Source organism: Aspergillus alliaceus, assembly GCF_009176365.1.
Source record: "Aspergillus alliaceus strain CBS 536.65 unplaced genomic scaffold BDW43scaffold_18, whole genome shotgun sequence".
In the NCBI taxonomy this organism is placed as follows: domain Eukaryota; kingdom Fungi; phylum Ascomycota; class Eurotiomycetes; order Eurotiales; family Aspergillaceae; genus Aspergillus; species Aspergillus alliaceus.
Window position 1 is genome coordinate 212,281 of NW_022474701.1, and position 14,712 is coordinate 226,992.

Here is a 14,712-nt window from a genome sequence, read left to right on the forward strand (position 1 = left end):
AATCTTCCGGTCCAGCTTCTGCAGTGAAAATTCTTAAATCGTTAGGGCTACGTTGGCCCCCAACGTGACTGATCAGAAAAGACACCAAAAAGAAAAAAAAAAAAAAAAGTAAAAGGAAACAAGAGGCTCCACCTTGCATGACACTTCCAATTTACAACGAGACACAGCTTAAAAATGGATTCACCGCAAGTGCAGATAAGTGTTTGTACTGTATTTCATGATAGTAGTGGCTAGACCGCTACGCTGAACTGAATCGACCATCATCGCCACAAGGGGTACGGGGCCAAGAATGGAGCTGATAATGCGGTAAGCTGCAGCCGATACAATGCAGATGAGATTGCCGAGTCTACCAATGGCATGGCTCTGTCATCCGCACAAGAGTCGATTACAGGATTTGTGGAATCTCCGGGCAAAAGCCGCTGTCTCCACTGCGCAGCAATGAAATCTAAGCGGTAAAGGTACCGGAAAAGACATCACGATTTCGTAATCTATAGTATCTTGATTTCACATGTCATATCAGGAAGCCGATGGCTCCATCGAGGTCCCCGTTAGCTGCATCTAGCGCCCGCATGGCCTCCTCCCGAGTGAATCCAAGCTCGGTGATCTTCGCAATGGAATCCTGTGGCCACCGGGATGCTTGCGCCGTGGATGAGCTGGCGCCACCGGGTTTTTGTGCCTGATGGGTGACGGCACCCGTCCGCGCGCCGACTTCGGCACCGTCAGCGCCTTTGACCAAAGGCTCATCCTCGAATTCGTCCTGCAAATGCTTGGGAATATCAGCTTCTCCCAGGAACGGCACGGCTTGGTCTTGAATGACCAGTGCCCCCCTCTTCAGGTCAATGCAGGCTTGATGTCGTCGCAACATGTCCAACCCCAGGAGGAGATCGATATGTTTGCCTTCCATCACGGTAAAGGAGCACGGCAGAAACATGCTTCCGATCCTGATCTGAGCCGAATGGACTCGCCCCAGGATGTTCGCGGTGCCCACCCCCTTGGCAATCCCTCCGTACCGCTGATCGACCAGACGCATGATGTTACACTTGGTCGCACATTCGGGGGACATGATGGTAACTTGGGCACCCGAATCGACGAACGCGTTGAGTTTGTGGCCGTTGACTTCGACGGGTATGTACAACATGGTCACGCGACCGAACGCTACGACGGTGAGCCAGGTCATCTTCTCTCGCGGAAGGAGAAAACATACATTCGGGATGATGCTCCATGGCATTATGGAGGTTCTCTGTCACCGCATTCTGACGAATGATCTCCTCAATCGCCCGCTGGTTTTCAGGGTTGAACGGATCTGCATTCAGCATTGCAATCCGGGCCTCCTTCTCAGCCTCTACCTGAGCCTCCCGCTGTTGTTGGTTGAGGAGCACCTCACGGAACCGCTGGGCATCACCGGCTGCATCTGCTAATTCCGGGTTCTGCCGTCGAACAGCTTCGTGCACTCGAGGGTCGCCCAGAATGTGTAACCGGATGGTCTCGGGATCAGGGGTCATCGCCTGACGCCGTTGGATGTTCTGTTGTGCTGCTGCAGCGCTAGGACCCCCGGCAGTGCGAGCGGGCGCCTGAGAACTCCGCAGCGTAACATGGACACCCAACATGTCCCCTTCGCCGATTCCAGCGCGATCGAGGGTAATTGCGTCATCTCCAAGCAGCTGGTTATTGTAGACGATTCGTTGGGCACTAGGGGGAACGGAAGTTTCGCTCTCGACGATTGCTTTGAGAAGTTCAACGGTCATGTCCCCACCAACCTCAAGCGGTATGATATCAGCATCGGGCTGGTCCGGTCGGATGACACTAACGGTGATACGCCTAAAATCGATTTTGCTCCCGGTTAGATGATATTATTGATGGTCATTGGTTGGAATTTCCTTTTTGTTTCCTTTCTTCCCACTTACATGGTGTCCGGGTCGCAGTGCGGGGAAGCTATCGAGAGCTCCGACGGATGGACCTGAAGACGGAAAAAGTTTCGAGTGTTGATACACGAGGCGTGGAGAAGTATTCTACAAGAGAGGGCGCCGAATTGACAGGAGTAACGTAAAAATGATGATTGATCGATCAGGCGAATTCACAATGTTTATAAAAGTACACGCAGGCAGAGATGGGTACGTCACGAGCTTTGAGAGAAGGGTACGAGGGGGGAAGAGGGGGAACAGGGTAAGGGAAGGATTAAGGGAAAAGAGAAGTATAGTAAGAGCAGGGATATCTTGGGGAAGGAGGGCGACAGGACAAATAGTTTCAGGCGTGTGTGTTTTCCTGTTGATTTTAAATTCGGTGAGGAAGGAGGAAGAGGAGGAGGAATTCAAGCAATAGTAATAGTCGTCAGTTGGTCGTTCTTGGTTCCTGAGGACGTTTCGAACCGCGGTCGGCGAATAAATGTCACATTTCTGTCGATTAGGTAACCGTCCATGAGTGTCCATCGTCTTCTTTTGTTCGAGGCGCAAACAAATTACAAATTCTTCCCTACAGTTGGATGAAAAACTACATACGAGGGGGACATAAAAAAGTATAACAGGGTGTTTCTTCCTTTTTTTTTTCTTACCCCTTTGCCCTTTTCAATTTACTTTTGGTTGGGGTGGAACTTAATGTATGTGAGGCAGGGATGTATACAGAGATATATATACATACTTCCAAGGCCGGTAATCTCCAGGGCTGCAGGAGCCTCTCAACCCTCTATTTAAATGTACGCCTTGTCTTGTCTAGTGCGGTCACGACCCTCTGGGCAGTCGACTTCACTAAGAATCTGACAGTCATGCCTTGGAGAAAATAGATGAGTGTCGTATATTTTTCCGGTACATATGCATTTCATCCCCCCAACGGCCTTTATCATTAGCAAGACTTCAAGGACCCTCGGGGCCAACGGAAGGATGGTAGCATTATTGGCCTGAGTTGAAAAGGTGTTCTACCGAATTGAGCTAGTTACAGATGGGCCCAAGTTGACTACTAAACTTCTACAACCGCACTCTGTCTGTCTAACTCTCTCTCCCCCACTCTCCCCGATCATTAACGGTAGATCTTATTTCTCCCTTTTTCTTTTCAGCATCTTCTACTATCTATTAGATACTTGATCGACGGGAATTTTACAAAACTATTCGGTGCTACATCTATTTCTATTTCTATTCCTCACTCCATTCCGATTATTATCTTTTACCAGTAAGCCACACTCAACTACCAAATCTCACATCATTCGGAACCGTACGGCGTTGGATAGTTGATTTGGATTGGTCTTGAACCCGCGAACGTGCATCCCACCAACGTACAAGCGCCAATTTCCTGCTTACTCTCTCTGGAACTGACTGCGTACAAGGTGGGTCACATGCAGCAGCACGTATCGTGCTAGTCAACATATCATAGGCTGACTCTCGTGGAAATTCTACCCTGGCGCAGATGTTCTGAAACGTTGAATCGTTCGACGCACATCCCGCCGTTGTGAGTCTAGAACGACGGGGCCCGGTCCACATAGCTCCTAGCCAGGTCCTACAAACTGATCCCTCTATCTATTACGCCGCGGAAGTAGTTGCATGAATGCCTAGGAAATTCCTCCCTTTCCTGTCTCGAATAATAAATATCTGACGCGAGTTATCCTCGTCTACCCTCCTAACCCGATAATTCTTATTCTGATAGCGTTGCTAGGGATACTTTGGGGAAACTCCTGATGCTCGAATTCCTTGATTGATACACACACACACAGAGAGAGAGAGAGAGAGAGGACCTTCGACGAAGCTATTTTGGACTCTCCTGTCGTACCTGTGATGTGAAAGTTGAGCCTTTTAATGTCGGGCTGATAATGACGTACTAGACCGATTTTGAACCTACTATGGCCGGCGGAATGAGCCACCAACTGGGTCGTATCTAACTGTCAATCTTGTTCGGTTTCCGGTACTTCAACTGGGCCCATTGAATGTAAACACCCGTCTCGACAACTCTGCTCCCAATAACGCCACTTACGTTTCTCGGCTGGGTACAGACTTAGCATATTGAATGCCCCTTAGCTAGAAAGGAAGGTATCCGCTAGGCGCTGAAGAGGAACTGGGAACCCAGGCCCCCTCAACGAGCACAGCTTCGATACAGGACCCTAGGAAACGATGGCTATGGTCACCCAGCCAAGGTACATTGTCATCTTCCTTGCGGGAAAGATGGTATGCGTATGTTCCGTGACCGGTGAAGGCAGTCGAACCAAGTGGGAGATATGTACTGCAAGAATGGTTGGCTCGTCTTGGACCTGGAAGTCAGGACTCATGGTTGGCTGACAACGAAATCTGTACGAGCTTCAGTGTCACAGGGGACTTAGTAGAATTTGGGCAGAGTGATTGTAAATCGCCACACCTAGAGCTATAACCGAAGATGGCTTGCAATGAGGTTCGGGTGACAGCAGTTCATGGAGTGACTGGCGGGTCGTCTGTTGAATATTGGTCGCTCATGCATGGCGAGCTTTCTCGTAGAGTTCCAGGCGCTCTAGGACTTCCTGCGCACTCAGATTGCCGGGACGTAACTTACCAAAAGGTGACATGCAGAGTGTCATAGCACTCCCCGATTCACGATGCCAGGAGGAAGGGCGTCTCCGGGATCTCGATGGTTTTTAGCTAACCAAATTGTCTTCATATGGGGCAACGAATAGCTAGTTTTGGCGAGCAACTTGCTAACTGAGGCTTTGCAACTCGTAAATGTCCCAGATAAAAGGGGTCTCCCTTGCGTATTATTCTAATCCGAGTCATATACATTTGAGACGGTATCGGAACGGATACAGTGCTGTAACGTACACGTCGATAGACTGCCTCGAGCCTGGTACACGAACCGGGTTACAGCCCTGGAACACTCAGAAAGCCGCGGTGTATTTGGTTCATCTGCGACCTCTGGAGGAATTTGAAGAAACGAAAGACGCTCTTGTCAGTTTAAGAGACTTGGCTTAATTTGCCTCCGGCTGCTTCGATCTGGCAGTATATAACGCCATCAGCCTCGAGGACAAGATCCGCCTCAACTCAAGGGTTATTAAGTCACTAGCAATATCAACATTTTGCCTTAGATTCAATTGACGCACCAGAGCTAGAACGACTGTCATCAAAATTTGAACGAGATGGGAGCGAAAGACAAGAAGTTAAGGACTTTCCGTTAGCTATCAGATATTGGGGAAGCTTTTCTAGAGCCCAAGCTGGTGTCTTAGGAGGCCTATAGACCCCCAAGTCTGTGATGCTAGCGGGCTTACAGTGGACTACATAAATTTGAAGTGTTGTGAGTTGTTTTATAGTTGCTCAAACTGAATCTGATACAAAAATATGTTTTGACTCCACGGCCGCCGTTGTCATCGTATTGATTCCCTTGTGAGATTTTATTAAACAGCCGCTGGCAAAGGATGATGGCGGAATTGTAGTCCCGGGCTTGATATGATAGAGAGATCTTATAGTCATGGGAGCCTGTCTCTACTCACCTACAGCAGTGGTCATCTTGCGCAAAAGTGGTAGCCTTGAGAGCTCAGTAGTTCGGCCGATGTTTTTTGTGGGTCTCCGTAGGTCACTTCACTCGGCTATTCTCTAATTATGACAGTACTACTAGGAGACGTTAAGGTGTTAGCCGGACTAGAGGAGTGGGAAAATGAGCAGGGGTTTATCTCGGAGAAGTTCCTAGTTTAAAGCATGTTGATATGGATGGTATCCCTTTAAATTTTCGGCTGTTGTTTCCCCTTTGACTGATTCCGTGTACTGTTCCTTTCGGAACAGGCTCAAAAATATTTCTCAGCATTAATCCCACATATGTCATCTATAGTCACCATCATGGTAAATCATGCTGGAGGGAGGAAGAGGAGAGAGAGGGAGAGAGTGTATGTGTGTCTGCGTGTGATGTTACATTATCTTGACTGGTAGTCTTGGAGATAAGCTTTTTGTCTATCAACCTACAGAAACTAAACTTGATCTCTAAGGACATCATTGGAGCACTTATATTGCTTTGTTTGCGATATTCCTTTCCTTATCTCGTGCCATTGGGTCTTTAGCTCAGCTCAATGAAGACTTTTCTCTCGAACAGAGGAGCGCTTTTCTCGGCTCATCATAAAGAGATAACTTATGGAGAACGTCTCATGTTCGGGGAGCAGGCTCAGATATTGGACGTTCACAAAAGCCTACTAATGAATTCAATATGAAGAGTGGACACATAATCCCTATCTCGCAAATCAACAAAGACCGAACCTTCTCTACTGTCCTTTGATAATCAATAGCTCTTAAGGTATGTGCGAATTAATTGAGACACACCAACGTAAGGAAACAAAGAAACGCAAAGTTTAAAGACGCCAAGATATCGGTGAAATAATTTCCGGATCAGCTCATAAGGAAAATAAGGAGTTTGCGTGTATGTGGCGATTAGGTAACTTGAATATCTCAACCATGTTTCTCTCTCACCGGTACCATCTTTGTTAGGTGAATTAGGCCTGCACTTTAAGAGGCTTGGATTGAAGCCATGTCCTCGAATCGGAATGGCCCTTGATATATATAAAAGTGGGAAAAAAAATTATGAAATGGTAGTAGCAGGAGCTTCCCATTTACAATGCTCTTTGTTAGAAGTAATCAGATTAGATCGATAAAGCGGGACCCACTTAGAGTTCATAGCGTGCGCTTGGCGGCTTTCTCCGCCCAATGTGCATGAGTAGAATACGAGATCATCCCATGGTAGGCCCACTATTTTCTACGCTCTTTGGGACAATTTCCCGCTCTAGAATGCTAGGCAATGCCTAGGTCATGCCGGTTTACTGTTGCCTTATCTGATTTGATTCGCTAGCTTAATTCTTGTTTTCGATGCTTTTTTTTTCCCGGTCACGCTCAAAGAATTTTTTCTTTTTCTTTGCTTTTTTCTCTTCCCCCTCGACTTGATAAAGGCTGAAACGACGACTTTCCCCTCTTCAGTTGCAGTCGTATCTCAAGAACGACGGGGAAAGATCAAAATGTCCACCGAAAAGCATCCACATGTTCAGGATGTTGCGCAACCCCACGAGCCCCAGCAGGAGGCTGATTTTCCAAGTTCAGGAGTTAAGCGCGTCGAAGCTATCTCGTCGCAACTCGGCTTTGTATCTCGTATATTTCTGTTTTTCGGAATCTTTTTGATAGCCTACGCTTATGGTCTCGATGGACAGCTTCGAGTGAACTATCAGGTAAATATTTACCTGCGCGAGGTTTTGGGATCCACACAATCTTGATCAGGGACTAATTCTGATAGCCCATCGCAACCGATGACTATGGCAACCATAGTTTGCTTGTTACGATCAATGTCTTACGTTCCGTCATTGCAGCTGCTGCACAGGTATGGCATTGGACCTTCTTTGCGATCTCCAACTGACTCTTGGGGTAACAGCCAACTGCTGCGAAAATTGCCGACGTTTTCGGGAGAGTCGAACTAATCTTTCTCTCCGTCATCTTCTATACTGTTGGTAGGGTTTGCCTGCATATAGAAATATCGAAGGGTGTTGACGCGCGTCTCTAGGAACTATTGTGGAAGCCTGCTCTACGAACCTTGAGACCTTTTGCGCAGGTGCTGTTCTGTACCAGGTTGGTGGCTATGCTTGCTTGTCGCTACTACATCTCTGATTAGAACTTGGTTTAGGTCGGATACACCTGCATTATCCTACTGCTCGAGGTCCTAGTAGCGGACACAACTTCGCTTCGATCCCGTCTGCTCTTTTCCTACATCCCTGCGACGCCTTTCCTTATAAATACCTGGGTTGGTGGTAATGTGGCCACTGCCGTTCTGGGAGTCACTACCTGGCGCTGGGGCATCGGGATGTTTGCAATCATATTTCCTGGTATGTACATGGCCGGGCAAAACTGGAGACTTGTCTGACCCACGCTAGTTTGTACCCTCCCTCTATTCGCAACACTTCTGGTTGGGCACCGCAACGCCAAAAAAGCCAACCCGGAAGCCTATCGCCATCCTATCCAGCTGCTTGGTTGGCAGAAATTTACGCGAGAATTGTTCTGGTATCTAGATGTGGTGGGCATTTTGCTTCTGATTGCTGTCTTGGCTCTGATCCTCGTTCCATTCACAATTGCTGGTAGCACTGCCGAGCAATGGAAAACCGCTAAGGTTCTGGCCCCGCTAATCATAGGCTTGTTTTGCCTGCCCGCCTTTATTATATGGGAGCGCTCTTACGCTCGGTATCCGATGGTCCCCTTTAGGGTAAGCCGTTACGAAGCATTCTCTCAATCAACCACTGACCAGGGTATAGCTGCTGAAAGACCGCGCAGTTTGGGGCGCTTTGGGTATCGCAACGATGCTCAACTTGGGTATTTTTGAACGAACCCCCGCGTCTCAATGATATGCTAATGATTTTTTGCAGCTTGGTCATTGCAGGGCTCATACTTGTTTACTGTGTTGCAAGTTGCATTCGATCAGAGTTTACTCAGTGCCAGTCGTATCTCGTCTCTATACAGGTACGCCTTAGTTACGAGCCACTTGCTTGGATCATTTCTGACATCTGTAGCTTTGCTTCTGTGATCACTGGATGTATCCTCGGGGCCATCATCATGAAGGTAAGGCAGTTGAAGCCTTTCATCGTTGCCGGAACCGTTCTTTTCGCAGTGGCTTTCGGTATCCTTATACAATTCCGCGGAGGAACGGGAAACTCTAGTTATTCTGGCATTATCGGCGGAGAGGTTCTTTTGGGTATCGGTATGTTGTCCCACCCAAAAAAAAAGTGATTAGTCCCACTGATTTGTTGTGTTAGCTGGTGGCATGTTCCCATACCCTGCCCAAGCAAGTATCCAGGCAGCGACGAAACATGAGCGTAAGTGCGAATCTTGCTTATTGAATGATCTCATCTAACTGTCGCAGATGTCGCTGTGATTACCGGTCTGTATCTCGCCACGTATAACGTCGGAAGCGCAATTGGGAACACGATTGCCGGAGTTATTTGGAGACAGAGGATGGGTCCAGAGCTCGCGAAGCGCCTTGGTGATGCTGATCTCGCCGCGCTCGCTTTTTCGAAGCCTTTCGAGTTTATCGTTTCGAACCCTGTCGGCACTCCTGCACGTGATGCGGTTATCGTAGCATACCGAGAGGTGCAGCGTCTCCTTTGCATTACTGGAATATGCTTGACTGTGCCTCTTATTGTCTTTTCTCTTTGTATTCGCAACCCGAGATTGACGAAGGATCAGAGTCTTCCTGATGCCGAACGGGAAGAGAATTAGTGTTGCTCCTAGTGATCAATCGCTCACTCAGCAGTAAGAGATAATGTGGGATTAGATTTTTCATGCTGGAGAGGGTAATGTTTGGAAGAGTTATGCTTTTGATTACATGTGCTGCTAGAAGGCCGGGCAGCATACTTAATACCTTCATCCTAAGGTCTTGATAATACCTTGTTAATATTTCTCAATGCGACTGATAGTAATAAGTTCAGCGCACTTTAGAGCTATCTATCACACACATTTGGATTAAGACCGAAGTAAAATGAATGCGTCGCATACCGCACGAGAGTCGACTCACTTTCACTTTTGCTACTACGTAATGCAAGGGGCTGTATGTTGGTGAAGATGGACTCTTCACGTATGAGGGATCAGATGATGTAGTTGATTGTTCAATTGCTTTCTTTCCTGAGGCCCTGCTAGTGTCGGTGGTTTCTCTCAAAGCGTGAAGCCTCAAGAGCTACCTCGACGCTATATGCTATATCGGCTTACTTGCCTATGAAGGCATTGATATAAACCTTTCACTGCACTACAATATTAGAATTCAAGCCATGATTGGCCATTCCATCCCTTCTCATGTTCCACGAGCTTGCCCTTACCCTATTGACTATTCATATACCCCTGAGGAGGGTCTGCCATTCATTGCTGAGGCTCATCCGGTAGGCTCCGTCGGGATATTCTCGGACGTCATGCGCAGAGCGAAGCTCTCATTTGGGGGGGGGGGGGGGGGGTCGTATTAAAATAAGAGATGTACCCCTTGTGCATACGCTGTCGCAGGTACTTGTCACACCTGTGGATGGGTATATTATTCCGACTCCATGCATACAATGTGGAAAGCAACGTTGTAATACCACATTGGCTGACGGAGTACGGCAGGGAAGGCCTGTCATAAAACCTCGGAGGCAATCTGCCTATAGACCGCATTATGCTTCAATAGTTCTACGGCTGTCGGCTATATATATGGCTTATTTTATACTTCCTCGGTTCCGTTGGGGCCGGCTTTCCGGTGGAGACATTATGAGAAGTATTGTCTTGGCTGGGGCTGGTGATTGCTGTCAGCATCGCCGGGCGAGCCCTCTCTATCCCATCTGTTGAGGGGGTTTGAGTGGGTAGTACGATGTGTTTTGGCAGGTCAACTGTTTTGAGTTGTGGACCGGCTGCTACCGGTAGTGCGGCTAGAGGGCCTCAACTCTCTATTCCTAAAGAAGCTCCTTTGGCTGTTACGGTCAATGGAGTAGAAGTTTGTGTTGTGCAGCAGAGCTCTCTGGAAAGATAGATCTTCCAAGGCTTGAAGTAGACGTTAGGTGCATGGAAAACGCCAATGAGTTGCAGCTTTAGAGACTACCGATACATTTGCTAAGGACCTACAGACCCCAGCAATGCCAGCTTCACCACAGAACACTCATCAATTGTTTCGGAGACCCACTGCTAAGACATTAGACAAGTAAATTAGTTGAGTGAGATTGCAAATTCAGTTTGTTGCATTTGTAGTGTAATACGTGTATTTAAATTGATAATACCAAAGTTAGCGTAAAATAAGTGCCTCTAGAAAACCAGGCATATCGGATCTCGAGTATTGAGTGTAACGTGATTAACTAACCCGATCACATTTCAGTTTCACTAGGATAACTTAAAGCTTCTGGCAACTCTAACATTAACAGTCTCTTATAGGGAGAGCTCATTTAATTCAGGCAAGACAAATTTGGTACAAAATTCATGTAATAGATAGACATATTCCAATGTGAATCCATGTATAAATGACGGTATAATTATGACATTTCTTCAATCTCAATACCCACATGTTGAAAGTGACCTTTGACACTTTCTTCTCGCGCACCTACTACATCCACACACCATTCAAGAAAATTGTCAAATTCCTGCTCTTACCAGTCACGTGCTCATTTGCCGGCATATGTAAGGGAAGGGGTAGAACCATAATTTGTTTTTTGTGGTGACTGTCCGGAACGGCCCGTATCCAGCGGGAGTCGGTGTCCCTGCCTTCTGGACAGTGTATCGGATAGATTTCTGGTCAGGAGGATTGCCTCGTTTCTGCGTCGCGTCAAACTCGAATAACATAACGAGAATATTGTAGCTGTCATCCTGCTGCTTACAGTGGAGGCCTTTGGTATGCCTGGTCAAGGTTTCGATTCAAGTAGGCTTCTTGAAAGCAGAAAGTCTTATCCACTGGATAAGGATCCCCTATGTGGAATGAAGAGGCATGCAAGAAGCTTGTCTTAACTACTTATACACACTTTCTAGGTTGCAGATGTGTTGCTTCTTACAATGCAAGATGCCTTTAGCTATGCTCTCCTACTGGCTGAATACATGACATTGGCAAACTCCTTCCCTATTGGTCGCCTGATGTCAAGGGTCTGAATGTTGCCAACTCAGCGACTCAATTTCCTCCCAGTACTTGTGAAAGTTATCCTTGCCTAATAACCACGCAGATTGCCGGCGGCATTCCTTGTGCGATTTGATTTCTAAATAAATCAATAATGGGCATCTCTTCCAAGCTAAGACTGGTGAGACAGAAGATAAAGGCAGGTAGATCGGAGGGGAGTGGTGCAACACCCTCTTTAACCATAAGTCCACCGGCTCTAGGAGGACCTGCCAATTCCCTAATTACAACAACCACCGGACAATATCCTGGACAGTCTGTGTTGTCTGTTCCACAGCCTCCAGATGCCACTCCAGATGTCACTCCCGCTGCACTGTGTTCCTTCTCTCAGCCAACGGCTTTCGCCTCTCTTCCCCTGAGCGACGACTTCGAACTGTGGACTCGGGCTTACAAGATATTTCAGACCCGAGAGCCTGAGTTAATGGAAGACTACAAGAAGCACTTGACGTCCCAACAATACAATGGTGCAACTGACGCGGACCTCTCAACCGCACAGTCGGTGGAATCAATCGTGAAGCAGCTGTTAGATAATCGGGAGAAGAAGCAGTGGCAAGTTTCGCTTTTTGGGAAGGAAATAAAAATACGAGAGCAAGCCGAGAGGTTGGCGAAGTTCCTCATTTGGTCCGATCCTATAGTTAAGAGCGCTCTCAGCGCTCAACCATACGCAGCATTGGCATGGTCTGGTGTTTCGTTGCTTCTCCCCGTGGGTATATAAATCTCTGACTGCCGAGCTAATGCTGACTTTGACAGCTACTCACAAGCGGCACTACAAAAATCGAGGCCATGTTAAAAGGATTTAATTCGATTGACGATATCCTAGTCTACTGGGAAATCTGTGAAAAAACGTATCTCCGATCCTCACATGGACAAGGGTATCAAGACCTCCTGGAGCCCTTAGCCAAGCTCTATTCACATATTATTGAATATCAGGCACGCGTCATATGCCATCTCTCGAGAGCTCAGCTCTCTCGCGCATGGCAGAACGTGGATGGCTGGAACGATTGGGATGGAAAAGCAGCAGAGATCGATGGTTTAAGCAAACAGTGCAGCAGCTGCATCCCACCTCTCGAAGCAGAGGAAATTCGGAAGAACAGGGATAGTCAACTACGAGAGATGCAAGAATCGCGGACGATCCTTGATGAAATTCGGACAATTCTAGAAGCGGGTAATAAACATACCCAAAGGAGTTATGAAGACCAGAAAGAGCGAGACCTTCTTCAAGATCTCGCATCCGACTATGAAGATTACAAAGACTTTAACCCAGTAAGGGTCCAAGGCACATGCGAATGGTTCTTCAAGGACGACAGATTCCGTAAATGGCGGGACAGCAACACTTCTAGCCTCCTCTGGGTGTCTGCTGGTCCTGGCTGTGGAAAGTCAGTTTTGTCGCGGGCTCTGGTCGATGAGCGGCGACTGTCTACGAACGTCACGACATCAGCCGTCTGCTATTTCTTTTTCAAGGACGGGGATGAACGCCGCATGTATGCCACTAATGCTTTGTGCGCAATACTCCACCAGGTTTTTACACATGGTCCTGCGAGTGGCCTGATCGGGCATGCACTTCCCAGTCATAAGAACTACGGCAAAGATCTAGCCCAAAATTTTTCTGAGCTGTGGCGAATCCTTGTGGACTGTGCCAACTCACCAGATGCTGGAGAAATTGTTTGCGTCCTTGATGCCCTGGACGAATGCAATGCGGATGGCAGGCGGCAATTGATCGAAAAGCTGAAGGGGTTCTATTGCCAACCCCGACGTCCATCTAATGCGCTCTCAAAGCTTAAGTTCCTGATCACTAGTCGCCCATACGATGACCTGGAGGTATCTTTCAAAAAACTCTCTGATACAACCGCATATTTGCGTTTTGACGGCGATGAAAAGTCGGGCCAGATTAGCAACGAGATTAATCTAGTTATTGATGACAGAATGGATGAAATTGCACGTGATTTCGAGGAGAGCGACCGTCGAATGATTTCTAAACAACTGAAGAATATGGAACACCGCACATACCTCTGGCTACACCTCGCATTTGATATTATTAAGCAGAACCCGAGTGAATATGGCAGGCGGCCTGACGTGGAAGCACTTCTATCTAGTCTTCCCGTTGAGGTATCTGAAGCCTATGAAAAGATCCTGGACCGAAGCAAAGACCCTATTCATACAGAGATTCTCCTTCAGATTGTTCTGGCTGCGGCACGGCCTCTGACTCTTGATGAAGCTAATGTTGCCTTAACACTAGCTTTGCAGAAGCAACCGTTTACTTCCCATACTGCCCTGGAGTCAAATTTGTGGCCCAGAAAGGTCTTCAAGAGCACGGTGAAAAATCTATGCGGTCTCTTTATCAGCGTCCACGAATCGAAGTTGTCGTTTATCCACCAGACAGCAAGGGAGTTTCTCATACATCCTAAACAAAATGGCAAGTGGCAAGGCCGTTTAAGTATCTCAAAGTCGCATACTGGGATGTCACTAGTCTGCCTGAAATACTTGTCGTATCTGGGTGAGCAGAGTACAGGCAGGGATTTCATGGCAAGATTTCCGATGGCCCAGTACTCCGCGCGGTATTGGATGGATCATGCAAGGCCTTCAGAGACTGAGAAGGAAGTACAGGAAATCATCTTGAACTTCTTTCTCCAGCAAAGGCAAGCGTACGCAGTCTGGGGTACACTGTTTGACCCGGATCAGCCTTGGGATAAAGAGCCGCGGTGGAATAGAAAGATAGCGACTCCATTGTACTATGCATCTTTAGAAGGTCTCCAACATACAGTAGAACTACTGTTAGAGAGAGGAGCCGATGTCAATGCGCAGGGCGGGTATTATGGTCATGCTCTCCAGGCTGCTTCTAAACAAGGCCACAAGGAGATTGTACAGATCCTGTTGGAGAAAGGAGCCGATGTCAATGCACAGGGCTGGGATTGCAGCAACGCTCTCCAGGCTGCTTCTGCTGGAGGCCACAAGGAGATTGTACAGATCCTGTTAGAGACAGGAGCTGATGTCCGTGCACATGGCGGGGGTTATTATGGTCATGCTCTCCAGGCTGCTTCTGCACAGGGCCACGAGGAGATTGTACAGATCCTGTTAGAGAAAGGAGCTGATGTCCATGTACAGGGCGGGCGTTATGGCAATGCTCTCCAGGCTGCTTCCGCTGGAGGC

At 47.7% G+C, this 14,712-nt stretch overlaps 3 protein-coding genes across 3 annotated transcripts in view; 2 read left to right on the forward strand and 1 right to left on the reverse strand.

Annotated features, from left to right (window-relative positions):
* Positions 1–1,034: 1,034 nt before the first annotated feature.
* ddiA (putative DNA damage-inducible v-SNARE binding protein Ddi1) lies at positions 1,035–2,426 on the reverse strand (the record flags this gene model as incomplete). Its single annotated transcript, XM_032044786.1, has 3 exons — positions 1,035–1,155; positions 1,201–1,803; positions 2,410–2,426. 3 exons carry the CDS (start codon positions 2,424–2,426, stop codon positions 1,035–1,037), a joined length of 741 nt encoding a protein of 246 aa, XP_031900975.1.
* Positions 2,427–6,832: 4,406 nt separating this feature from the next.
* On the forward strand, positions 6,833–9,499 carry sit1 (putative siderochrome-iron transporter Sit1). The gene is made up of 11 exons (XM_032041721.1): positions 6,833–7,141; positions 7,207–7,290; positions 7,342–7,417; positions 7,471–7,535; positions 7,591–7,789; positions 7,838–8,163; positions 8,213–8,270; positions 8,324–8,417; positions 8,468–8,655; positions 8,711–8,770; positions 8,818–9,499. The coding sequence occupies exons 1-11, from the start codon at positions 6,935–6,937 to the stop codon at positions 9,171–9,173; spliced, it is 1,713 nt and encodes a 570-aa protein (XP_031900976.1). The 5' UTR covers positions 6,833–6,934; the 3' UTR covers positions 9,174–9,499.
* A 2,793-nt stretch (positions 9,500–12,292) lies between these two features.
* Positions 12,293–14,712, forward strand: part of BDW43DRAFT_64210 (uncharacterized protein) — a 3,378-nt gene continuing 958 nt past the window's right edge. The window contains exon 1 of the mRNA XM_032050328.1: positions 12,293–14,668. Within this exon, the coding sequence (XP_031900977.1) occupies positions 12,349–14,668 (2,320 nt within the window). The 5' untranslated portion in view covers positions 12,293–12,348. The remainder of the gene's footprint in view (positions 14,669–14,712) is intronic.